A 26063-nucleotide genomic window follows, 5' to 3' on the forward strand; every position below is an offset into this window, starting at 1 on the left:
TAATCAAATATTTATAGTTAATTGACTCTCACCAATGATTTGAGAAAAACAAATGAATTAAATATTTATGATCACTCAAATTCTATCAAAGATTGTAATTTGAAGAAACAATATGTATAATTTTGAACTCCATCTCGATCGAGATTTTGATCATTTCAATTTGATAAAGAGTGCAATTTTTTATTCAAATTTCGATGTCGATTTCAATTAGAAAAGACCTATTTCAAACTCTCGAAAATCTGTTGGTTGTGAGAGAGATGAAAATATTTTAGAGGTTTTTCTTTTCTTTTTTAGAATGATCCAAATCACTTAGATTCAAAATAAATTCTAATAGTATTTAAGGTGTCACTAAAAGTTCAAAATCCAACATTTGATTGATGTGTAGTGATTATAGGTATGATTTTATTTTAATACTTTTCAAAATCACTCCCAAATCATATATTTCACAAATCACCAAAGATTCTATACAATGCATGAATTCGTTTTTTATCTTTTATTTTTGTCCTTTAGAATTAAGTTATGTTAATTGTTACGATGATTTGCATTTAACATAAATAAATTGGTTGAATTTTTAGTCTAATTTTAAAATCAAAAACAACTTTTTGAAAGTTTTTTTTTTCATTTTTTTTACTTAATGGTTCTCAAGTAGGGTCTAATTAATTATTAACCATTTTAAATTTTTATCGGGTAGAAACCAATTATTTAGGCCAAGTAACCATTTTTTTTTTCTTTTTTGGTTTTTGGTTTTATGAAATCAAGCCCTAGTTCCTCTCGATTTATTACCATGGTTTATTGGTTTGCATATTTCTTAGAATGAGTTGGGTTTTTTTGCCAAATTCCAAAAACAAAACACACAAGGTTTTAGAAACTATTTTTCTTTTTTATTTTTCAAAATTTTGTTTAGTTTTAAAAACATTAAAAAGTAGCTATCAAAACTTAAAAACAAAAGAATGCAAGTGAGATTTGTAGGCTTAATTTTCAAAAGCTAAGAATGAAATGGTTACCAAACGGGTGTTAGATAGAAAAAAACTTGTCATAGTTATAAACACAACAGTAAACAAAAGACAAGAGACGAGCTATCTTGGTTACAATGCAACAAAACACTTGCTTAAATCATCATACCTCATTCTTTGAGAAGAGTTACCGAAAATTCATGTTCATCCTTCGTTTGAGATTGCTAAAGAACCATTGCTCGTCAATTCTCTCTACTAGCATTTAACCTTATTCGGTCACATGATGCATACATTTTTCAAGTAAAGGGAGAATAATAATATTGAAAAGAGAAACAAAGTAATATTTACAAGAAACTCAAAAATTTCCATTACTATTCTATTACATACAATTGTTAAATAATACACATAAACAATCTCCCACAAAATTTGCTCCAAGAAGAAGCAAATCACTAACATACCTATTTAGACATCTAACTCAAACAATATACCTATAACCAAAGGTAGAAAGAGCAATTTTCTTCATCAATCTAAATGGTAAAAGATTTTTCTTTTTTCCAAACCTACTTATGAATGAGTTTGAAATGACCATTCAGAGCAGCAAAACACTTTGTTCATAAGCACTTCTACAACTCCTCAATACTTATTCTACAAGGAAGTATTTTTCAAAATTTTCTCCCACCATGTAACCAAACACAATATTCAAATCTTGGAAAGTGATTTGAATATATCAACTAAAATCACCATTTCATCAAACCAAATTAGAACTCACAACACAAAAAGAAAGTTAAATTAAGTTTTTAAGTTGATTGAAAATTCAAAGGTCTCCTATAACATTTCAATAAGAGAGAAGAACATACAACACTAAGGGAGGAAGCAGCCATGCAGGCACCGGCAAGCCATGGTGGCAATCGGATTCCGAAGAAAGGATATAGGATTCCGGCAGCGATAGGCATGCCGATGATATTATAGCCAAGAGCCCAGATGTAGTTAAGCCATATACGATAAACTGTTTGTCTTGAGAGATCTATGGCAGTAACCACATCTTCTAAATTGCTTCGCATTAGAACAATATCAGCTGCTTCTATAGCAATATTGGTTCCAGCACCAATTGCAATACCAACATCAGCTGCAGCTAAGGCATGTGAGTCGTTTACTCCATCTCCCACCATTGCCACAATATTGCCTGTCGACTGTGTTCAACTCAACAGACCGACGAGTCATTTCATAAACATAAAACTTGAGTAAAGGCATAGAAATAAACTAAGGCTCCATTTGGTAATCATTTTATTTTGACTATTTTGTTTTTAGATTTTCAGTAAGAATTCAAATGTTTCAAAGCGAAAACTATAGTAAATCATTTTAGAGAAAACAAACCAAAATTTCAAAATGCAGAAAACGGAAAAGAAAATGGTTAATGAATGTGGCCTAACGTTTTACCTTTAAGGATCTAATCTGGTTAGCCTTTTCAATTGGATCCATCTCTGCAAAGACTTTATTAATCCCGACCCCTCTTGCAACGGCGAAGGCTGTGGCCAAGTTATCTCCAGTGATCATTATGGTTGAGATGCCAATCGAGCGAAGAAATGATATGACAGCTTTAGTACCCGGCTTTGGTGCATCCAAAACGCCAAAACCTCCAGCTATCTTGCCATCAATAGCTACCAAGACACATGTTTGAGCCAGTCGCTCGTTTTCTATGGTATACCGATCAACTTGAGGAGTAATATCAACATTGTGAACTCGCATTAGCCTTTTGTTTCCTACTAAAACTGTCTTTCTATCAATTTTTCCTCCAACCCCTCCTCCCGGGAACACCTCGAAGTTCTGGACGCGTTTGGAACATTCGCTTCGAGCCCCGAACTTCTTTCTCATTTTCTTTGCATGCTCCACTATAGGCTTTGCAAAAGGGTGTTCGCTGTTTGACTATACTCAAGGGTTAAACAAAAGTAAGATCTCAATTTAACTTTTAATGTCAAAGTGTGTAGATGCTAGCTAGCATCATATTGTTTTCTTTTAACACGAATTTTGTCATTATGAAAAAGTACATAAGAATATCTTCAATTTTAATAAGGAAGAAAACTTCTAAACAAAACGACTAGAATTACAAATGCACTCACCTCAATTGCTATTGCTGCATCACAAACCTCCAGCATTGGAAATGTAGAGAAAAGCACAACACTAACTACCTCTGGCCTCCCAACTGTTAGAGTTCCAGTCTTGTCAAAAACTACCGTTTTCACCTAGTTGAAAGAAGAAAAAATGTAATTCTTTCAAACTCGAGGACACAGTTGTACAACCTATAGAACATATCATATTAAAGTAAAGTTAGAAAGAAAAAAGAGGAAGAAGAAGTAATTCAATATTCATCCGACTAAGAAGTTGATCAATTTCATAATCTAGGGTCAGCACTCTCCAAATTGTTTTTCTAAGTGTTTCTTGTGAGTCCTGGCATGTTTAGCTAAAAATACTCCACAACTATTGTTGGTCTAAATACTACTTTTGTTCTTGTAATTTCAATTTTAGTTATCTTTAATTCTTGTACTTTCAACTTTGATTTATTATGGTCCTATGCATTGTCATTATACTTTCTAACAAAGGAAAATTTTAACCTCTTTAACATTGAAATGAAAATGAATGAGTCAATGTGGACATTTTTTAAAAGCACACGGAGAAAAGTAAGTATTTAGAACAATACATTTCTTACCATCTTTTAAAGTATTTTAGTTCTAACAAAATGGACTCTCAAAACGATGACAAAAAGAACCTTGTATGCATTTTGAAGTGCACTTGCCCCTTTAATGAGCACGCCTAAAGAAGCACTCTTTCCTGATGCAACCATGATCGCAGTCGGCGTTGCTAAGCCAAGGGCACAAGGGCATGCAATCACCAGCACTGAAATGGCAAACTGCAGTGCAAGTTCGAACTCATCCATGCCTTTTGGTATCCAATGTTTGGGGTATAAACCAATTTCTCCACAAATTAACCATCCAACCCATGTAACAAATGCTGCCACAACAACCTAAATGAGAGAAAAAAAGAAAGAAAGAGACAAAACTTGAAAGTCATTCTTGGTAAAGAGAGATTAAGTTGTATTAGGCCGTAATACGAAGCAAACATGAAGAAACAGCAAGTAGGAAAATCATTAAACTCACAACAGGAACAAAGAACTTTGATATCTGATCTGCTAATTTTTGAGCTGGTGCTCGTGATAGCTGCGCTGATTCCACTAGTTGTACAATTCGAGAAAGTGTAGTATCAGTTCCAACATGGGTGGTCTTAACAAACAAGATTCCATTCTCATTGACAGTTCCTCCAATAACCTGTTGGTGCCACATTTCTTGTTAATTTAGATTTGTTTCTTAACCATTTGGTCTCTAGTGTTTGAAAATTAAGCCTATAAACACCCCTTCCTCTAAACTTCTTGCTTAATTTGTTACCTACTTCTTATAAATGATTTCAAAAGTAGTTTCGAAAAATAAAAAAAGTAAAAGAAAAAGCACCTTATCTCCAGTTGATTTGCCAATGGATCTTGCTTCTCCTGTAATTGTACTCTCATTCACATTACTTTCACCACCAATAACAATCCCATCAACAGGAACTTTTGCACCCGGAACAATCTTAATTATGTCATTTCTCTGTATGAGTTGGGTATCAATCTCCACCTCCGACAGCAAACTTCCATTATCATCAAAGGTCATCAAACAAGCCGTGTCCGGAGCAAGATGAGCTAGCTTTCCTAAAGCATCAGATGATTTGCCTTTTGCCATGACCTCCAAATATTTTCCAAGTAGAATGAAGGATATCAACATGGAGCTAGTCTCAAAGAAATCTTTCCCCTTAAAAGAGTTGGAAGTGGATGCTTTAAATACTATGTATACCGAGTAAAAGTAAGCTGCATTGGTGCCTACAGCAACCAAAACATCCATATTTGCAGATTTTCGTTGTAATGCACGGTACGATCCTACATAAAATCTGTTAAAAGTTATCCAAAGAGAACCTTTAAACTATCCAAACATATCTTTTCTATTTCAAGAAAAATCATGTCTTCTGTTTTTCATAAGAAAGCAAACATTTGTCCTTATTTCTTGCATTTCTTACCCCTATTGAAATATAAGATAAGATCATAAATGTGATAAGCAGCAGCTGGATAGTTTCTTATATCTTAGGTTAACCAAGCATAGCAAATTAAAATCTCATCAAAAGTTGAAGTTTTACTTTAAAGCAAAATTCTCAACCACTAAATTTATAATTTTGAAAGTTTACTAGCAAATAGATGCAAACAATTCAAGGAGAAAATGGAAAGCAGAGACTAAAATTTAGGTCAAGAGGCTAATAAAATAACATCGGTGATAACAACGAGACTAAGAATAACTTTTGGTAGTAACAATTTAGTCTATCAACTTTAGTTGGTAATGATTTAATCCATGCAATATAGTTCTATAACTTAAATAAGCAATAATTTAACCGCTATATACAATTTCAAACAAATCAATTCCTATTGTATAAAAATTATTATTAAGATTTAATAAAATTTCTTATACATGTAAATTAATAAACGGATATAAAATATCTTTTTTTATAAATGATAAAATTAAGCAGTGACTACGTTGTTAATATTTTCAAAATAAATAAACTAATTTGTTACCAAATTAAAAGTATTAGAAACTAAATCAATGTCATCTAAAGTTTATGGACTAGAATTCTAGGGACCAAAACAAGAGATGTTTGTACAGATGATCGTCCCTTTATGATTAATGGTATGTCCCTCACGAACATTTGAAATCCAATCTTCTACTTAACCTAATGCTTTATGTAGTATGAATATGGTATTGGTTAATTATAATGGGTAACAATTTTTAGAATAATTACTATGAAGTATGTAATAATATTTTTAAAAAATTGCAAAATATAGCAAAGTGTATCCGTGTTATGACTCGGTTTAAAAGTGATAGACAAACATTTGCTACATTGTATCGAACTCCTATCATTAATAGAGTTTGACAAATTTTGCTATATTTGCAAATTTTTAAAAGTATTGTTATATACTAAATTATTTTGAATATAATTGCTATATTTGCAACTATCTCTATGGTATTATGGTCAAATCCTTAATTTATTAGAATTATGATTAGTTTCTTTGGTTTATTGGAATTATTATTACTTTCTTTTATTAATTAGGATTAGGATTAATTTGTTTTTCAATTATAAATAAAGTTTTTGTCTTCTTATATTCACAACTTTTAAAACATTAATAAAATTCTCTCATTTGGTATACATCAATTTTGGTATCAGAGCAATCGTCTTGCCAATGTTGATTACCGTCGGTGGAAGATTGAAAAACTCTTTATGATGGTGATCACAAGATAGAGCTTTGTGAGTTGTGCTCGTTGCCGAACAACACAAAAACAGGGGAACCCTTAAAATTCCAAAAATAAAAAAAAAAATAAACATTTTCAAAGAATGAAATATTATCGACCAAGGAAAACAAAGAAGGAAAAATATAGTAGTTGATATAGGCAAGAAAGTCAAATTCCTCCCAAAAGCAATATTGAAATTCATATTCAAGTGATTCAAAAAAAGAATTACAACATAATAATTTCACTCGTGCTCGATATTCTCAAAGAATCTATCATTATCTACATTTGAATTTTGATTATTGGGATTCTAGCGATTTCAATAAAGATTCTAATGTTTTGGAATGAAATAACAAGACAACATTATTATCAACAAAAAGCCCAACGATCCAATCAAACCGATTTCTCAAGAAATCGACTTAAAAATCAGGAGTTAGATGATTCAGAAGAGTATTCAGAGCGTGAAAGAAATTATTATCACAAATGTCGAAGAACACCCACGAATCATTCCAACACAAATTTGGAGGTCAAAACATTTCAAGAAAACAGAAATATTCAAATAAAAAAAACATCTATCAAGAGAACTTTTGAAAGAGAGTGAATGAAATTCAGATTCTTTTGGACAAAAATCAAGAAAGATATGATTTTAATCTTCAAAGTATTTTCAAGAAACCGCCAAGAATCATATTTAGTCACTCAAGAAGATCTAGCACTCATCCACATGGGCTGTGAAATTGCACAAAAAATGAATGGAGTAGAAGAAAAAATCAATTGAAGATGAATTGAATAAGAAAGGTAGAAAGCTCGATTAGGAGCTTGTGGTAGAAGAAGAAAATACCTACAGACAACATTCATTTGAAGAAAAGTGAAAACCTAATTCAAGTCGACTACCAAACGACAAGGGAGATGCCATATATCGAATCAAACACTTTTTGGATACTTCATTGACAAAGCAAAAGAGACCGAACATAAAATTTTGACTAAGAAGGATAAGATGAAGAAGATTGCTCGACTAACGAAGGAAATAATTGGAAGATATCAGACATCCCATTCACAAGATAGAAGAAGATGAAGCAGCAGTGCGAGATGAACAGACTTCGTGAAAATTGTTTCCAAATTTTCTTCTCTGATCCGACCCAAAAAGCACATTCCCAAACCCGATTCTATAATTATTTTCACAATCCATCCATCCATTTTCCTTCTCTTATCTCAACCCAGATGACCCAATGTATTCCAAACAAACTTTCTTTTGGTCTTCTCAGCCCTTGACCCACACATTTTCCCCCAAAATCTTTAATACAATATGTCATCTAACCCTTACCTTAAACCTATTGAAGAAACAAAAATCTCTCCACAGAATTTCATCACATTCTATGAGAAATCTACATTAATTCTATCCATTGGCGGCAATCGTAGAATTGAGATATTATTGATGTTGTATGTTCCAAGGTGTCTCCATTTTATTGACTAAATTTTTTATTTTTTTAAAACTCGAAGATGAGTTTATATTTTCGAGGGATAGAATGATGTAATAGAAATATGATATTATAGTCTAAACCTTAATTTATTAGGTTTACGATTAGTTTCTTTTATTAATTAAGATTAAGATTAGTTTATTTTTCGATTGTAAATAGATTGTTTGTCTGTTTGTCTTTTTGTATTTACAAGTTTTAAAACATTAATAAAATTCTCTCATTTGATATATATACGTAACCCTAACATGATAGCCTAATAGTAATAATAATAATAAAATGTTAGATTTCATACGTTATTAAATTCGAACTCATAGTAATAATAATAATAAAATTACCTGCCACCGGCAAGGAACTGGACTGGAGTGCAGAAGATCCATTTAAGAACCATTCCAATGGTGAGCATCTTGCAAACCCTAAAATTCAACCAATCTCCATAAGGAGGAAGCATTGGAAGCACCATTGCAAAAGCCACTACCGGAACGGAAAACAAGCAGCTAAACAAGAACAAATTCCTATAAGCACAAGCTTCTTGATGCTGCTCCACATCTCTTCTCTTTGGAGGCACGTACAACCTTGCTCCGTACTTCTTCAAGAACTGCAATATCGATCTTGGACCCGTCCGATCAGGGTCGTACCCCACCTTCACCATCCGCTCTACCGCTTCCATTTCAACTGAAGTTACTCCATCAGCTTGCTCCAGAGAGGATTTTATGGCGCCCATATCTCCGCGGCTGGCTCGATCCAGTTTTAAGTGAACTATGTAGGCTTCGTCTCCGGCGGAGATGAGATCGGCTTCGAAGCCGATATCCGCGATTGCTTTGAGGATTAGGGTTTCTGTAGTTAAATTTGGATCGAACAGGACTTTGGCTTCTTTGAATTCGAGATGTACGGTTGCTCGTTTTACGCCGTGGACCATGGCTAGGGTTTTTTGAAGAGATCGGAGTTTGGCTGGACAGAAGATTCGGGAGATTCTTAGACGACATGTTGATGTAATGGCTTGGTCGGAAAATTCGTCGGCGGGGAATCCTCCGGCTTCTATGGTATCTATTATTCTGTGTTCCTGTGATATAATTCCGATGACATATTTAAAATTTGAAAATATTTACAAATATATTAAGACCTATTTGAGTCAACTTCTTGTGTCATTATCATTATGGAGTAAAATTACAAACAACCAAATATGGATTTTGACTTCTAAATTCTTGATCTCACTCCTTACTCTCCTTCATTCTCAATTTGTTTTTTTTCTATGCTCATAAAATCTTTCTGCTCCTCTCATTCCAGCTCTTCGATTCTCACTTCTACTTTTGATCTCACACTTCCTCTCCATACTTCTCCGTAGAAAAACAAATTTGCACGATCCTTCTCCAAGTTCTGCTCGAGAAAAAAAGAAATTGTACATTGAAGAAGCTGCAGACTTTTTTTTAAAATAATAAAAGAAAGTTGCATATCGATAAAAGAATAATGGAGGAAAATGATTTGAAGAAGGAAAGCTTCAAAATTTTCTCTATAACATGTGTCTTGTCTTGCAGATTGAAGAAAGTAGAAGGAAGAGGGTACAAGCTGGAGCGAGGAGCGAGGAGCGAGAATCGAGAAACGAAACCTCATAACGCTTGTATGTTTATGAATGTTGAGTGAGTCTTTTCCCTTTGTTCTCCTTTCTATAAATTTTAAATTCTAATAATAATATAAGTTTATGAATGGTGATAGACTATTATCAATAATAGAAGTATTCTAATAGTAATATATAATATAAAATTATCGGTAATAGATTCCTAACCATACCAATAGATTTCAATCACATTATAGTGAGTGTTTTTAATGCTAAATACATTTTGTTTTGTAATCTATTAAAAACAAAAATAACTTTTCAGTGTTTTGGAAAAGAAAAAAAAAAAGGACCAGGCTCATACATACGTATACATCTACACATCACACACATGCACGTATTAGTTTTAGGGTTTGAAGGTGATTGATATTTGACATTTCTATCTATTGTTTAGCTTGTGTTGGGGTATTAGATCTTTGATTGGATCGAAACAAAATTTGTCAACACTTGCAGCTTCATGTGAAGTGTAGTGCAATTGGTTTGGTTACCATGAGAGATCTCTCTTTCCTAAGTGTCGAAGTCTTGAGGGTTCTATGCATCTCGTTCATCCTGCACTTTGTTATTAAGGCGCCTTGCCATTGGGTTGAGAGGGTACAAGTTTTAGAATTGTTGTTGCTTTTCCTTCGGATTATTTGTTAGTGGCAGTCGTTGTTCATGGTTGCTTAGAGGTGTCTACGTTTATCTATGTGGTTGTGTTATCATCAAATGTAGGTCCATTTGGACTGTGTTAACCTTATTCGAATGGTGAATAGGAATATGATAATTTGTCTAAAGCTTTCTTCGTGGATTTCCAATATTTTCTTGCTATTACATGACAATTTAATTTGGTGTATTGTTATCATATTGTCATCGTTTTTATATGATCATTTGTCATTATCTTATAGGGTTTATCTTTTAATTTCTTATTAGTGAAGTTTTATTTTAAAAAATATCATTATGTAAACGGAAAATCTAAATGAAGCAAATAAAACGAATTAATTAAGGCTAATGGCTTACATAGTTGAGGTCCCTTGGATTTAGTGGCACCTTAAGATCATAAATATTAGCTTCCATCTTGCCCTACCCCTGCCACAATAGCTAATATTTATCAATTTGAAATACAAATTAATTTCATTCACAAATTTAAGCCACGTGTCATATTTAAAAAGAAAAAAACAAAAAATCTATTATTTAAGAATAACTCATAACTCATGTATCTTGTAAAGATAGTGAGTTCTCTTTATTCTTTCGACGTGAGATGTGTAACATGTTATTTCAAGATCATCGATCATCGAATATTAATTTCCTTCTTTGGGACAACATGACTAATTGAGCTTTATGGTTCCATTTTCAAAGTCAAGTGATAATGAAGATCTTGATAAAGTCCCTTTGACTTTTGAAACTATTAGTCAAGTGCGGAGTGCTACGACTAGCATAGCAACATTCGATTGGGAAAAAGCTCTAAAGCTCCTACTCTTAAGTTGGAGCAATAAGCAATGGATTGAGTGCAATAGGCTATCGTCTATTAGAGAACCAAGCATGTAAAAGTCACCTTAGTTAAAGTATTTTCTCAAGGAAAAAGCGATTGCCTAAATCATCAGAACACAAATCATGAGAAATGAAGATATAGATTGTCAATCTCTTCACGAAAGGATTGTTAAAGGCCCTCCTTTTCCTTCCATTTAATTTCTAGTAAATCCTAAAATGTACTAAAAATATTATCGATAGCTTACAACCTAATTTTTTTAAAAAAAGTAGTTTTGTACCATATGCTAAAGTTTGATTAAGATTAGGATTAGTTTTTTTTATATATATATAGATTAGAATTAATTTAAGTGGTTTATTATGATTATGATTAGTTGTGCTTTCTAATTCTCTAAAAAAGAGAAATTATCTTTTCATATTGATAATTTTTTATTCCTAATAAAAAAATTGGTTTATTATTGGAGTTTTCTCTCCATCTTTTAGGCTAACATCAAATTCCATTCTCACATAATGGAAAATGGTGACATGAGAGAAAATAAGTGAAGATGATTTGAGGAGAGTGAAAGGAGGTGAATGTTGGAATAGAAAGTTTTAAAACCAACTTAGATTATATATATATAATCAATCCTTCTCATCCTCAAACTCTTTTTTTTAGAAAATAAGTGGAATATAGAAATTTGACAAGAAAGGAATATATGTTAATTATTATTGAGCTATGTTCACTTAATGAAGTATTTGTCAAATTTGTTACGGAAATAGTTTGTATAATTAGGACATTAAAATCTTGAATTTTATCGAGTACTAGAAGTAAAATTGAAAAGATATCACCAACCTTTTTGGCTTAACTTCAAAAATGTTTTTTTAGCACATAAATAAAGGTAGAAGAGTTTGAACCACATGAATGATCGCCAAAGTATCATTTATTATTTTGTAAAAAGATCGTTTCGTAGTTCAAATAAAGCATGATTTATAATATGGATCTCTCCCCTTTCCACCTAATGTATGACTTTTTTTTCTTCCATTTTTTAAATCCTGTTTGCGTGTCTCAACTAGTTTATCGATCATTGACTCTACAATCTTAAATAGGTGGCTATCATAGATTAAAAACATGACCCATCAACCCTTTTATCGAGGTCACTTTGTTTGTACCAAGCATAATTTTTATACAATCGAACTACTAGTCTAACTCAAGGATTAAGACATCATTGTTTTTTTTGGTAAAGATCGAGGTCTTAATCATTTCACCTTGACATTATGTATTTGAGATAGTAAAAAAAGTCGGTAGGAAGAAATCAAAATTCAACATAAAGACTACACCATGGATCCCTTAGCTCCGCGGTAATTGGAATAACCTTTTATCCCAAAAGGTCCGGTGTCACTTTTCCACCGTGAAGGCTACTTTGAAACTATTTAATGGGAGATTTGTCGTTCAATTATATATATATATTTTTTTTGTTAGACAACATATCACTTGTGTCTAATAATCATATCAAACTCACTCATAAGTCCAAAGTTGATATTCACTTCCTAGATCTCTATATCAAGCAACATATGATCATTATTCCTCATTCATGATGACCTTTTCTATTCCACACAGAGGTAGTTTCCGAAGCATAATCAAAGCAATAAATACTAAAAACAAACAATGTACATAAAAATTGGGAATAGAAAATTAAAGGAAACGAAGAACACAGAATGAAGAAGAAAGAACATTGTTAACATTACCCGGTTGTCGTATGTCCGATGATCCGTGACTAAGTTTAGAATGAGACGACGACGGCGACGGTGGGTGATGGGAGCGGCCGTCACCGTGGAAACTGCAAACCGGAAAAAAAAATTTCCGCCGATTATAATTGGCCGCCGGAAAAGAGAGAAAAAAAGAAAGCGTTTAACGAAAAGGGTTGAAGTGATGATCTGAAATGGGACAAAGGGAGAGAGCGTGGGGAACGAGTCAAGAGGTTTGATAAAATTGGCTCAAAATAGATTTGAGGGATAAACTCTAATTTCTTAGAACTTGAGTGGTTTATATTGCAAAAATTTTCTTTTTTCTTTTTGGCCCTTTTTCTAACTTTCATTTTCACTCTTTTTTTTTTTTTTAATTTTGTTATATTTATGTATAATTAATTTTTTTTTAATAAAAGTAAAAAGGAAATTGTCGAAATAGAACATTTAACAAAATATTTGTTCTTCTTAGAAAAGTCACTAATTTTGTTTAATATAGCAATAGTTTGTCAATTTCTTTTTAATCTTTAAAAAAACCTAAAAAAAACTTAATATAACCAAAATCTCATGCACACTTATTTATATGAAGATTTCATTTATGGGAAGTAAAATTCATTTAAAATAGATTTGTTTTTTTTTTTGTTTTACTAGTAAGGCGGGAAAGAACACAATAAAGACTTATGGAAACAAGTGGTAATTTAGACAAAACGAAATTGTATCAAAGAAGATATAACCCAAACAAAAAATTAGTGTTCGCACCACTAGACGTATGCAAGCTCGAACATCATAGTACAATTGCTCAACTTTTGTTTTGGTTATATCTTTGTCAGTACAACTTCTTTCTAACTAAATAAACATTTGTTTTAATAGTTTTTCTTTCTTTCTTTTACCACGAACCTAGACCTTCTGACAGGAGACAGGAGAGCGGCGGTGCCCTTTTTCATAGAGGGGAAGGAGATGGTTCAAGCAATCAATCTCTAAATTCCAGGCTAGCTAGGGGGGAAGATTCCTAAAGGACAGGTTATTTTAAATTGAAAATTGCAGTCTAAATATTTTTTGTGCATGCAAAAATATACCAGACTTTTGTATAGCTATCTGAAATTTTTCAAAAAAAGGATTGCTAAATTTTATTTTAAAAAAAAGAAATTCCTAATCAAAGTAAGATTATTGTGTATATCAAATTAAAACGAGTAACATTATTATTACTTATCAATAATAATTTATAAAAAAAAAAAAGAAGACTAAGGAGATTTAATTTTATGGTAAAAAATTCATTCAGCTCAGTTATTTCGCAAGAAGAAAAAAAAGAAAATGGAGGATCGGTTGAATGTCAATTTTTTTTAATTTCATTCTAACCGTGCTGTAAACCAAACAAAAATAATAACGTATCAAAACGAGGGGTAATTTTGCTAGAATTATGTCCTAAACAAAAAATGAAAACTTAAATATGACCATGCACTCGTTCATATGTGTAAATGCTATTTTTATTTTGATCATATCATTGTTTGATGTATCTCTGTTTTAGTTAAATGACATCTCGTTTTCATAAATTTTTTCTCGTTTTTTCCAACCATGCTTACAAAGTGAGAAAAACGTTAAAACATCTTTACTTTTAAATGACTTCACAAAGTTTAAACGACTTAGAGCATGGTTATTATTTAATGTTTTGGTAATATAAGAATAATAAACACAAATAAGGAAAATGTAGAAATTAAATTTAAAGCCGAGGGTAAAATGGGCATTTCACATATTAAACAAAAAAATCAATTACAAAAGAAATTTTAAAATTTGAATTATTAGTTTGGGAAATTTTCCAAAAGAAAAAAAAAATAATTGAGATCTCAATTTTTACTTCATATTTTATTCTAAAAAAATAAAAAAGAAGAAGAAGAGATAAAAAGCCGTTATCGACGAAGCACATCTAAACTAACGGCTGCGTTTATCCATCGTAATCGGAAAGTTAGCAAAAGAAAAATGAAAATTGGTGGTGGAGTGGTCTGTGGAAGTCCACGCGCCGCCGCTCTTCCCTCACTTCTTCTCCGCCGTCGTGGAGTCACCGTTCGTTGCTCTACTTCTTCCTCTACTGCCGGTTAGTTCACCGCATGCTTTTTCATAGCACATTTCCTAAAAGTTTTTCATTCTCTCAATGCCTTTTTGAACCATCGTCTTATCACAGACCATGTATCATTCATCAAGGATGTTGCTGCTACTGAACCTCCTCAGCATCTGTTTCATTTGCTCAAAATGCTTAAGACTAGAGGTGCGTTGCTGCTCTAGCGCTCCAACTATTCACATTATGAATCTAATACTAATTCCTGATTGAATCTATCAAATTTTTTACCAGGTTTTTGTAGTTCTTTGTCTTTTGAAGTTTGTATAAAATTTATAAGCAAGAGTGTGAATAAGCCTAGCATTCTAATTAGAAGTGAAAGAATAATCTCTTGGTGAATAGATTTTGTTTTGGAAGTTCGTAGACCTATATGGCAACATTCTTGTTAAAGGGTTAATAATCTAGGGTTTTAGCCTAGTTTTAGTTTGTGACATATGTTTTTAGTATTGTACTCTTGATATGTGGTTTTGTATCCGTTTCTGCAATGTAATGGTTATGTTTATCTTTTTTTTTTTTCATATATTGAAATTCATTTTGTATTCCATTTTCCGAAAACTAGATGCTGAATAAATGTTGTCGATTTGTTTTCCTGTCTTAAAGAATAAGATGTGGTTTACCATAGTCTCCATCAATTTCTTTCATAGTCTCCATCAATTTCTTTCCGTTTTCATGTACTACCTGTGCTCTTTTGTGGTATTTTTCGAAAGAAAGAAATAGTAGGATGTTTGAAGATAAGTTTGCTTCTTTTGATTCTTTTTGGACCTTTGTTTTGCATACAACCTCTTGGTGGTGCACAAAGTACACTAAATTCTTTTGTAATTATACCCTTCTTCTAATTATTAACAACTGGAAGGCTCTTCTTTATTAGTTTTGTGGAATGGGGTTCCCTCAACCCCCTTGGGCTGTCTCTTTTGTGTCTCAATATCCCTTTTCATATACGAAAAAAGCAGTGGTTTTGATATGCTTCTTTTAGAAAATACATGCTCAAGATAACTCTAGAACTGAAAAACCAATTATAGGCCTGAACAACCACATGATATGAACCTGCAGACATATTATTATCTACCTGGGAATCCCCTGTAAAATTGTTGGTTTTGAGTAGGTGCATCCATAATTTCTCCTGGAGCCAAGCAAGGGATTATTCCTCTCGTTGTTCCACTGGCAAAAAACAGCACAGGTACATGTTAAATTTTTTTACTCGTTTTCTAGGTGTATGATATCTCAATCTATCCTATGTTTTTGTTCCAAGGTACTATAACTGCACTGCTGCGCTGGCCTACAGCACCTGCTGGGTAAGCAGAACAAACTTTCTATATTTTTAACGCATGCCTCCCTCCAACTTGATAAACGACTCTCCTCAGGATGGAGATGCCAGTAGTGGACGTCAATAGGAATGGAGTGTGGCTTCTAGCCAAGAACGTAAGTGAAGCATCTATTATACAATTGTTTCGTGCTATTTCATTTTTTCTTTATGGAAGTTGTTATTTAAAACAATGATGGGAAAATATTTTCTTAGAAATTCTTATATAGACTTTAGTCTTTGATATGCAGGTTGATCAATTTATTCACAGACTTCTAGTCGAAGAAGATGCCAGAGGAAGTGGAGAGCAAAATGATGAGCTATTTCTTGCAGCCGCTGATGCTGGGCAAAAACTTTACGGGAGGGGTGATTTTTCTGAATCTCAGATCACAAACTTAGATGGATATCTGCTGAAAAAGGTGCATGTATAATTTTTCATGGTACTTTTGTTGATTCTTGTCGTCAATGAGGAAACCTATATGTAAGTGTTGTCTTCGTCTCCATGTGGTGACAGGCAAGATAGATGAGCTCCCTGTCCTCGCTTGACTTGATCACCTTTTTGGGTGTCAGTTAAGACACACAATGCTCAATTTTCTTATATCTTTGACTTCAAAATCTTCCACATTACTTCTTCAAAGTAAAAGAGAATGGTTAAGTAATTGTTTATATAAAAATATATTTATGCATAAAAGGGTATCTTTAAAAGTATATGTGATTACTTTGGGCTAAATTATTGAAAATACCCTTTTGAAGTCCAAAAGTTTCAATAATACATGTAAATGTTTCTTAAAAAAAGTAAAAAAAAATACCCTTACTATTAAATTTTGGATGAAAGCATTTCGTTACTCTTGAACATTTTACTTTGTTTAAGGATACATTTCCATCCTCCAACATGAAATTTTATTTTCTTTTCCTTGTTTTCAAGTCTCACTTCTCTCAAGTAGTACTTTTTAATCACCTTTTGCTTTAGGATTGGACAATGAAAAAAGGTCCACCATATTGTATCTTGCAGCGCAAGTTCTGACGATCTCTCGATCTCAGGTTGGGTTGTTTCCAGATGTCATAGAACGGAAAATATTACGCCATTTTGAGGAAGGCGACCTTGTAAGGCTGCTGTACTTTAGATACTGCAATACAACAACAAAGCTTTGCTCCAATTTACATTCTTAAATATTCATTACCGTTGTAGGTTTCAGCTCTAGTAACTGGAGAGTTCTATACAAAGAAGGAACACTTCCCAGGATTTGCAAGACCATATGTATTTAATGCAGAGGTTTTGCTGAAGTACGTCGGAAATGTTATTCACTGCTCCCGAATGCTTTGGCTTACAATTATACCTAAAGAATATTTGGTTTCTTGATATTTAGGGTGGGGAGAAAAACTGAAGCTAAGGATGCTGCGAGAGGAGCATTAAAATCACCATGGTGGACCCTAGGCTGTAAATATGAGGTATTGACTTTCTCATAGATCACTTTTGCATTGTTTTTGTTAGCTCTCTTTCTCTGTTTTAGACCCCTTGGGAGGTGGAGGGGGAATGAGATTGAGAGAATAATAATTGAAAAAAAAATGAAACCTGTATTGGTTGTGGCACATTTCCAGGAAGTTGCGAATATTGCACAATGGGAAGATGAGCAAATTGAATATTTCAAAGAAAAGGTCACGGAAGAAGGAAAGCAAGAGGATCTCAAAAAGGGAAAGGCTCCTGCGCAGGTTTTTTACTTTTCTTTATGGAATACCATGAAATTATCAAACAGAAAAAGTAACACACCATTTTCTCAAAATTATCCCTTTCATTTGAACACTTAATATTCCCCCTTAAAACTGGAAACTACTTCTCATTGAAAAGGATTAAATATTTAAGAGATACAACCTATCATAAGGAGAGAAAAAGAAAAAGATAAGATCAACATCTTCATAAACTTTTGAACAGCTTCGAACATCAAGCCACTTTCAGCTTCTGAAAAATCAAAAGCTACTACAAAGCTACCAAAGAAACCCCAAAAACAACCACCAACCAATAAAAAACCAACTTTTAACGATGCACAACCTAAAAATCCGATTAAAGACACTTTTGGTGAACCAGCACCAAGAATCTTGAAGGAGAACGAAACAGAGCCCAACAAGTAAATAATAAACCACCACCACCACATAAAACTTCCAAAAACAACAAACAAAAAATCAGCCACCTTTTATCAAAGAAAGTACATCCCAACGATTTCTAGTGTCCTTTCAAAGCTTAATTATGTTCAGGTTTAAGATTGAAAAGACTTTTGGATTAATTTTGGTTACTACTGCTTGTGGAGGTTGCCTTGGACCAAGCTGCATTTTTGTTGGATCTAGCTTCGGTTGATGGGACTTGGGACAACTATGTGGAACGTATAGCTCAATGTTACGAAGAGGCAGGCCTCCATGAGATTGCAACATTCGTACTTTACAGAGACTAAAAATACATATACAAAGGCATTTTTCACATGTAGTTATATCTATATTTCTTCTTTATATAAACATCATTCTTTTTCCACTCCCCAATGGATGAGATTTTGATCATTTCACTACAAAATTGTTGGAGAAATAAAAAAAAAAAACTCAAAAGTTGAAAATGTTGGAGGAATATGTCTACTAAGCATTTTGTTTCCTCTATTTAATTAATAACTTCAATAATGTCATTAATTTACTTTTTTTTTTTTTTTACCTTTTTGTGATTCATGATATCCATTATTGAAAATCAAGTTATATAAGATATATCATTTTATCTTTTATCCATGAAGAAAAAAAAATCTAGAATGCAGTCTAATCAGTCACTTACATGTCAAGAGTTTATTGAGTGTATTCTGGGTGTAAAGAAGATGCTATCGCTCTAAGAAGTTTCAACACTTTCTATAAATATTTGATTTATTTATTAAAATGTTGACGAAAATGTTGAAAGAATAATGAAAAAGTTAAGTTTAAATTAATAAATAAATCTTTTACGTTTTTAAATAGGTTGTAATACTAATTTTCACTTTAATAACAAACTTTTTTTCATGATATATTAAAAATGTTAATCCACTGCTCGACATGTTGAACTTGTAGACATGTCAAAAGAAATTTGTCAACAGAATGTTATTATTATCTAATGTGAGATTTGCATGAGTGAAAAACATAAATTCAAAACTTTTTTTTCCACTCCCAAAATGAGGTATTTAAATATTAAGTTCTATCGTCCTGTTAGTGTATTATCGATAAAATATAAAATTTTAGTATATTTTGTCATTTCACAATAATTTCTTTTTCAAAATTCTATTATCAACTATAAAACCTTTTTCAAATTTTCAGCACTCTATGATATATTAATTATAGATATCATATATCTTTATTTTTAAAAAAAACAAGTAAAAAAAAAAACAAAAGGTTTCCAAAAAAAAAAAGGAATAGTTAATAATTATTTAGTGTTATTGTTAAGCAGCAAGCAAATTCATGGGAATATATGAACCTATGCTCGTACATTTTCTCTCAATCATCCTCTCTCATGAAATTAAATATCGTAGAAGTTTATATTAACTTTGATAGATCATCGTATACACGAAAAATGCGTACATAGACAATCAAACAACACAAAAATTGAGGCGGAAGACTTGCAATACAAAATCCATGTCACATGATGAGTATCCTTGTTATAGATTTACAAAATGTCAGCAACTCAGCATAAGGTTATATGTTCATCAAATGGATACAAAGTGCAATGCAGCTTAGGCAAGTGTTTACATATGTACAGTAGAAATTCACTCAAGCATTACAAAACCTGGAAAATTAGCAATCATCCAACCCCTTATTGTCTACCTTTCCTAGTTATGCATCAAACCAAACAACAATCACCAGTGAAAATAAACCAAAACCCATAAGTCAAAGAAGTAACCTTGGCTCCCAATCTTCTCATATTAACTTGTTATACAGTTCAGTGCTTCCATCTTCTCATGCTGCTGCAAATAGAAGTGCCTTTTTCTGGCTCCTCACTTTCTTCTTTCTCCATAAGAGTTTTCTCCACAACGCGCCCTCTCCTCGCTTTTTGCTTGGCACAATAGCCAAATTACTAACTGTATCTTTGTTGACTACATTTTTATGTCCATTCCATATGAGGATTGCTTTTTGTGCGTCAATTGATTTATCGATATCTGATGTCGAAGTGTGGATGGCGTCGACTTCTACGGCCTTCGAAATTTTGTAGTCTCTAGGGAAGGCATCGTCCTCTGCTAGCATTTGATCTAGCAGAGAGAATCGGTTATTTGTTGTCTTGGTATTGGATGTAGTTGGGGTTGATGTCGTATCCGTCACCGGGGTGGTTGTGGTGTTTGAGACACTAGACGTTTGTGTTTCATCATTTGGAGTGGGGATGACTTTGTCTAAAATTGCAGCTTCCTTGGGCGTAGCTAGAGCCTTCAACTGCTTACCAAGGTTAAGAATCGTCTCTTGGCACTCTGCTAACTTTTCTGAAGCAGTTGTTATCTCCCATTCCTGCAAAATTGTTGAAAAAATTACCCCAAGATTAAATCAAATGCAAAATTTTAACCATCCAAGCTATCAGATAATCAAATTGAAGTAGAATATACTTCTTCGGATGATTTGCTCATGTAGACTTTAAAATTTTGCAAGTTCATAATACTCTTCAAGTGATCGGAAAATTCTAAATCTCTTAACCAGGAAAGATAAACTACTAGGGAACAGCCATATATCTGCTTGTTCATTCATATTCCAAATTATATATTAAAGATAAATTGTACTTACAGTGCGTAGTTGCTTCTCTTCCTGACCCGAATCTGTGCTTGACGTTTGTTTCCGTGTGCTGAATAAAAACCAGATCATATTTAAATAAACAACTTTTAAGATCACTAATGACAGTCAATAAGACAATCTGATTAACCTCATGTGTTATAACCTATCCAATGACATAGACATACAATGTATGAAATGATAATATGATTTAGCAGTTTGTGAATGAGTGAATACCAACATGCAATTTACTTGAGCTAAGAATCAAAACAAAACAATGCCCCATAGTAAAATATTTTTAGAGAAATAAATCATAGAGAATTGAGAACCTTTCCAGCTGAAGTTGCAGTTCAAGACATGTGGCCTCCAATTCTTCAAAGCAACTGTTTTTATTGTCCAACTCAACTTCTAGAGCCGCAAACTTTCTGTGATTCTCATTTAGTTCATTTCTAGCAGCCGTAAGCTCTGTTTGTAGATCTTGATTCACCAAGCGCTGATTGGCAATTTGACCTTCAATTGTTCCCTTCAATTCTTTAAGGCTTTCCAACTCCTTCTGCAAGCTGACAATTTTCTTCTCAGATTCTTGAAGTTGATTTGTTAACGTTTCACTTGAACCTGTAGTACACTGAAACTTTGCTTCAAGATCTTTCTTTGCAGCTTCAACACTTGAAAGCTCTTCTTCCAGTTTACCATTTTCTTCGGACAACGTAGATTTCAGCTCTCCAGTTGGTGCTTTATGGTTATTTGAACTGGTATCCTTTTTCAACTGTAAAATCTGTTCTCTAGGAACACGGGATTTATCAACTTCTGAAACATGAACATTCGTCCCGGTTTCCAGTTCACAGTCACTCCGCGATTCATCCCAATTGAAATGCTTCTTTATGGAGTCTCTCATGCTAGAAACATCTTGAAGTGAAAAACAGTGGTTCACAATCCAATCCAAAGTGGAATTTAGTTCTTGCACAAAGTTACCAATATTTGCCTTTCCACTCAACATTTCATAGCAGTTCTGTATAAACTGCTTCAAAATAGTGTTCAGTTCAGATGTTTTCCATTGGAAAACTCGAACCATATAGCCTGTAGGTGTTTCAGAATAGACACTACCATCCTTTCTGGAGGAAGAGTTGTCATCATCTGAAGATGTCACGCTAATCCCCTCTACAAGCTCAATCAATCTCAATATTGAACCACGTAGATCTACCTCCTGCTTGTCACAATTCTCCAATGAAGTGATGTCAGTGTCATTTGCTTTTCTCACTGAATCTATCCCCATTGACTTTTCTGACATGCGGACATTATTACAAGCGATATCACCACAATGGTTTCCATCCTCTTTTGTGTTAATAGAATTTCCAGGATTCTGACATTTCATCGCTGCTTGAATATCCTCCAGTATCTGTTCAGGGGCTCTTTTGGAAAAGTTACTCTGATCAAAGACCGTTTTCAAGATATTTTGAAGCCAATCGGGGTATGTTAAACAGGAGCCCTGATTACTACAAGGTTTAGGGACTGTCTCCTTAGATACTGCTTCAGGATAACATCCATTTAGCTCCGTGTTCAATGACTTGGGTTTTCCATTAACTTCATTTGAAAGAATATGAGAATTTGAGTGAGACTTTTCAACAGAGACAATAGCCAATTTTTCCATTTCAACAAAGTCATCCATCAGATCCAAATCTGAAGAACCAACTATTTTGCATGTTGTTGACGACCCCTTCTGCTTACCATTTTTGAAGTGTTCCAATTCGGAAATCAATGGAGAAGCCCATGATTCAGCAGAGCTAACCTTGTCATCACTCCCAGCATCAGACAGTGAAGCATGATGGAGCTCAGGTAATGCCAGACTACTCTTTCCTGATTCCATGATTTTATGACCATTTGATAATTTGTGGGGTGATTCAACTTGTAACGGTTTTGGAGATGCACGGGCGTGCATGATTTTTGCAATTTGAAGTTCATTGTTCATTTTGCTGAGAGCTTCCTTGAGGTTGTTGTTCTCTTCTTCCAAAGCTGACACTGTGGAGGTTAGCACACTAATACGTCTGTTAGGAGTCTCTGGAGAGTTCTCTAGTGAAGAGTCCAACGAACCTGTTGAATTCTTCTGCCGTCTCCTGATCTCAAATGAATCCTTTCCTAGCATTTCAACTTCATTTTTCATCTTTACTAAGGCTGCAGGACCTGGCAACCTCTTCCGGACAAGAAGGCGCAGCCTTTGACACTCGGATTCTAGTTTTGCAATTTTTTTCACACTATCCAAATGTTGCTTATGCGATGCATCTGCAGTTCGTCGATTAAATTCTCTCTCCTCATTCCGAATCTCAACCTCCTTCTCAAGCACTCTAACTTCATATTTTAGGGTGCCATTTTCTCTCTCCGTGGATTCTAATCTAGATACCAATGCATTAAGATCTGCCTCCATGCCAGCCAACTGTCTATTTACATCTTCAATCATTTTTTCCTTCACCAACAAAGCCTTGCTAAGTTGAGTGTTCTCTCCCCCCAATTTTGAAAGCCTTTTACCAGTATCAGCCAACTTCTCCTCCAAAATCTTTTGGGTTTTTTCAAACTCATTTGATGTCTTTGAGACGGCATCGTGAATCCTTTGCTCCTGCTCTTCTCGAACAAAACGTAGCTGCTGCATGCATTCCTTTAGCGCTGCATCTAGATGAATCACTCTCTCTTCACCAGCAAGCCTCTTCTGTACAGCATCATTTAGTTCTTGCTTTAAAGTTGCTGCTTCAGATTTTGACTTCTCCCATCCTATATTTGAAGCATTTGCGTGCATTACTCATTTGAACTATGAATGAATGTTATACTTGTACACCGTGAAAACTAAAACCTTTAAAAACTTGTAAGCCAAGGTTGGCAGAAAAAGAAAGAACAAAGAATTACTAGCAATGGCTTCTTGTTCCATGTTTGTAAGTTTCTTCACAAGTTCATCTTTTGTCTTACACTCTGAGAGGGCTGCAGAAAGTTTATCATTTGCAATCTCAAGATCTTTCTCCAACCGAGCTTTGTCAATAAGAAGTGTCTGCAAAAGGATTTTAAATAAATTATCGAGAATACCTTACAGTATTTCTAAAAGTGAATTTAAATTAAAAGCCTTAGTAAAAAAAAGCAGTAAGTAAATAAATAAGACAACGTTGTTGAGAAATTTTAATTTGATATGGTAGCTACAATAATCACTTGACCAAGAAATCACATCGTAAATGGAATCTTAACCAAAGCCATTGCTCGAAAGAGAGATGAAAACAATGAAACGGGACTCGCCGATACAAATAAGCCAATGCCCGCAACAGGACTTACAGGTCAGTCATCTAGAAATTCATGATGTAGATCCAATTGATAAAAATATTATAATTATCTTGAAATTAATCTTAAAGCTGCGTTAAGAAAAAAGCTTCCCAGATCCTGGAATTGTGAAAATGGAATCTTATGGTCAAACTTCAAAGGAATAGTCCTTTGGGAGTGAGAGAAGAAAGCAGATATTTTATATATTACTTGCATTAAAACAAGCAACACTCCTTTATAACTTTTCAGCCTAAATGAAGGAACATATTAATATCACAAGCTTTATTGTCAGAAGCTTTACTTAGAACAGTTGACTTTCATCATATAAGCAAAGTAAAAAAAACCTCAAAAAGAAAAATCATATAATAAGTTCTTCTTTAAGGATCTCTTCAAATAATTATGATACTGAGAAAATATAAAAAAAGATTACCTCTTCTTCATTCTTATTCACAGAGAGATTTACTTTATCACTTGAAACAGTAATCTTCTCTGATGATTTCTTCCTCCAAAGCCAAGTCTTCTGGTCCATCACTTTACTCACTAAATTTCAAGTCCCAATAGAAATATCTGCAGCCACCAATTAAACAAAAATGAAACACCACAAGTCTATAACAAAACCTTCAGCTTCTAAAAATAATTAAACAAACTCACGGCGTATATCCATCAGCAAGTGACAATGTAGAAAAACAGACAAAAAACCCACATGATCCTTTTACACAAGAAACAAGAGAAACACTTTCCATTTAGTCAAGAAACAAAACCCCTCAAAAAAAGGAAATCTAAAGCTGTAGAACTTCAGTGGGTAGTCAAATAAGTAAAAAAAAAGTTCACATTCCAGCGAGGTAAGTGAAACAAAAAGAGACTAGAAAAACCTGCAAGAATTCAATCTATTCAAACATTTCCTCTCTCTTTCTCTATCTCCTTTATCCCCTTTTTCCCTTTCACTGAAAACAAACAACAGAACAGAGAAGCAAAGAGAAGAAAAGAAAGAGAAGGGAAAATAAAAATATACCTCAAAAGAGAAACCCAGATGCAAAATGTAGCAAAATCAAAACCCCATATGAAAAGTGCAGCAAAATCACTAAACCCATTAGAGTAAAACCAAAATCACTCATCCACTGGCCTTAAATCAAAAAACCCACATTCAGAAAACAAAAATGCATGAGAAGAAGAAGCGACTCAGGTTCATGAAACTAACTCACCACATTCCAATATGGGGGAAAGTCCCAAAACCGGAAGAATGGCTATGGATGTGCCGACACAAAAGCCCTTTAAAGGGCAAAAAGAGAAGGGGGGAAACACCAGAAATGGACAGAGAACAGAGGAGAAAAAATGAAATGATAAGTGAAGAAAAGAGTAAACGAAAAAAGTGAAGAAAAAAAAAACAATATGTAAAGAAGAGAGAGAAAGTAGAGAGAGAAATGGAGGGTTAGGCAAAGTGTCGGCTGTGATCTGACAGAGAGGAGGTGGAAGCGGAGGAGGAGAGTCGTTAGAAGGAAGATTGGTGGTCGTTGATGGGATTCATTTTTCGCGGGGTCGCTTTTGCTTTGATCCAACGGACCGTAAGAGCGGAGGTCGTAATCTTAGCCGTCTGTTTTTATTTTACGCTTTAAAATGATGAAATTTGATTCTGATCTCAATGCTCTAAACTCAACTATCAATGTCATACATTATGTTATAAAATATTTTCTTACATTTGTTCTCTTTCCATTTGGAATTTTTCTTTTTTTTTAAAAAAAAATACTTTTATCGTTACACACAAATCTTACGATCATATTAAAATTATCATTTTTGGTCCTCGTATTTTCACTTTCGTTTTATTTTTTACATTTTTTACTATCTAATTTTAATTCATACATACCATGTTCGATTTGCTTCAACATATCAGTATTTTCAATAACATGGTTTCGATATCTACACGAAAGTTGAATCAATATTTTCATTATATAATAGAAAATCTATTAAACAAAATAAAAAATAGAATACTTAAATGCGATTAATATTTAAATAATATAAATAATAGACCTATTTACTTATAA

General features: G+C 33.4%; 3 protein-coding genes across 7 annotated transcripts; 1 reads left to right on the plus strand and 2 right to left on the minus strand.

The window, feature by feature from the left end:
- Nucleotides 1–1373: 1373 nt before the first annotated feature.
- On the minus strand, nucleotides 1374–12823 carry LOC103497370 (copper-transporting ATPase HMA4-like). The gene is made up of 9 exons (XM_017046676.2): nucleotides 12581–12823; nucleotides 10388–10456; nucleotides 8118–8842; nucleotides 4454–4925; nucleotides 4106–4273; nucleotides 3718–3972; nucleotides 3071–3193; nucleotides 2391–2876; nucleotides 1374–2143 (listed from the first exon to the last, which is right to left on the minus strand). The coding sequence occupies exons 2-9, from the start codon at nucleotides 10442–10444 to the stop codon at nucleotides 1751–1753; spliced, it is 2679 nt and encodes an 892-aa protein (XP_016902165.2). The 5' UTR covers nucleotides 10445–10456; nucleotides 12581–12823; the 3' UTR covers nucleotides 1374–1750.
- Nucleotides 12824–14471: 1648 nt separating this feature from the next.
- On the plus strand, nucleotides 14472–18587 carry LOC103497369 (protein IN CHLOROPLAST ATPASE BIOGENESIS, chloroplastic). The gene is made up of 11 exons (XM_008459530.3): nucleotides 14472–14666; nucleotides 14754–14837; nucleotides 15790–15864; nucleotides 15937–15979; nucleotides 16049–16106; nucleotides 16239–16406; nucleotides 17029–17091; nucleotides 17177–17271; nucleotides 17355–17436; nucleotides 17587–17697; nucleotides 18291–18587. Exons 1-11 carry the CDS (start codon nucleotides 14552–14554, stop codon nucleotides 18429–18431), a joined length of 1035 nt encoding a protein of 344 aa, XP_008457752.1. The 5' UTR covers nucleotides 14472–14551; the 3' UTR covers nucleotides 18432–18587.
- Nucleotides 18588–19601: 1014 nt separating this feature from the next.
- LOC103497368 (filament-like plant protein 7) lies at nucleotides 19602–25578 on the minus strand. Of its 5 annotated transcripts, none has more exons than XM_051079546.1 (8): nucleotides 25227–25578; nucleotides 24897–24968; nucleotides 24676–24733; nucleotides 24455–24591; nucleotides 23626–23764; nucleotides 21063–23493; nucleotides 20749–20806; nucleotides 19602–20478 (listed from the first exon to the last, which is right to left on the minus strand). In XM_051079546.1, the coding sequence occupies exons 4-8, from the start codon at nucleotides 24551–24553 to the stop codon at nucleotides 19939–19941; spliced, it is 3267 nt and encodes a 1088-aa protein (XP_050935503.1). In that variant the 5' UTR covers nucleotides 24554–24591; nucleotides 24676–24733; nucleotides 24897–24968; nucleotides 25227–25578; the 3' UTR covers nucleotides 19602–19938. The 5 variants fall into 5 exon arrangements, with proteins under 5 accessions (XP_050935503.1, XP_050935504.1, XP_008457750.2 ...); XM_051079547.1 differs by having other exon boundaries at nucleotides 24897–25147; XM_008459528.3 differs by lacking the exon at nucleotides 24897–24968.
- Nucleotides 25579–26063: the final 485 nt, after the last annotated feature.

This window comes from Cucumis melo, chromosome 11, assembly GCF_025177605.1.
Source record: "Cucumis melo cultivar AY chromosome 11, USDA_Cmelo_AY_1.0, whole genome shotgun sequence".
In the NCBI taxonomy this organism is placed as follows: domain Eukaryota; kingdom Viridiplantae; phylum Streptophyta; class Magnoliopsida; order Cucurbitales; family Cucurbitaceae; genus Cucumis; species Cucumis melo.

Coding starts and splice junctions, on each gene's coding strand:
- LOC103497370 (XM_017046676.2), bottom strand. CDS start 10,444: ATGGAAGCTAATATTTATGATCTTAAGGTGCCACTAAATCCAAGGGAC. Junction 4,274..4,453: donor GCAAATCAACTGGAGATAAG/GTGCTTTTTCTT, acceptor TGGCACCAACAG/GTTATTGGAGGAACTGTCAA. Junction 3,973..4,105: donor CAAAGTTCTTTGTTCCTGTT/GTGAGTTTAATG, acceptor TCTCTCATTTAG/GTTGTTGTGGCAGCATTTGT.
- LOC103497368 (XM_008459525.3), bottom strand. CDS start 24,553: ATGGACCAGAAGACTTGGCTTTGGAGGAAGAAATCATCAGAGAAGATT. Junction 20,807..21,062: donor CTGCAACTTCAGCTGGAAAG/GTTCTCAATTCT, acceptor GTTTTTATTCAG/CACACGGAAACAAACGTCAA. Junction 20,479..20,748: donor AAGAGAAGCAACTACGCACT/GTAAGTACAATT, acceptor ACAATTTTGCAG/GAATGGGAGATAACAACTGC.
- LOC103497369 (XM_008459530.3), top strand. CDS start 14,552: ATGAAAATTGGTGGTGGAGTGGTCTGTGGAAGTCCACGCGCCGCCGCT. Junction 15,865..15,936: donor ACTGGCAAAAAACAGCACAG/GTACATGTTAAA, acceptor TTTTGTTCCAAG/GTACTATAACTGCACTGCTG. Junction 17,698..18,290: donor AGGGAAAGGCTCCTGCGCAG/GTTTTTTACTTT, acceptor CTGCTTGTGGAG/GTTGCCTTGGACCAAGCTGC.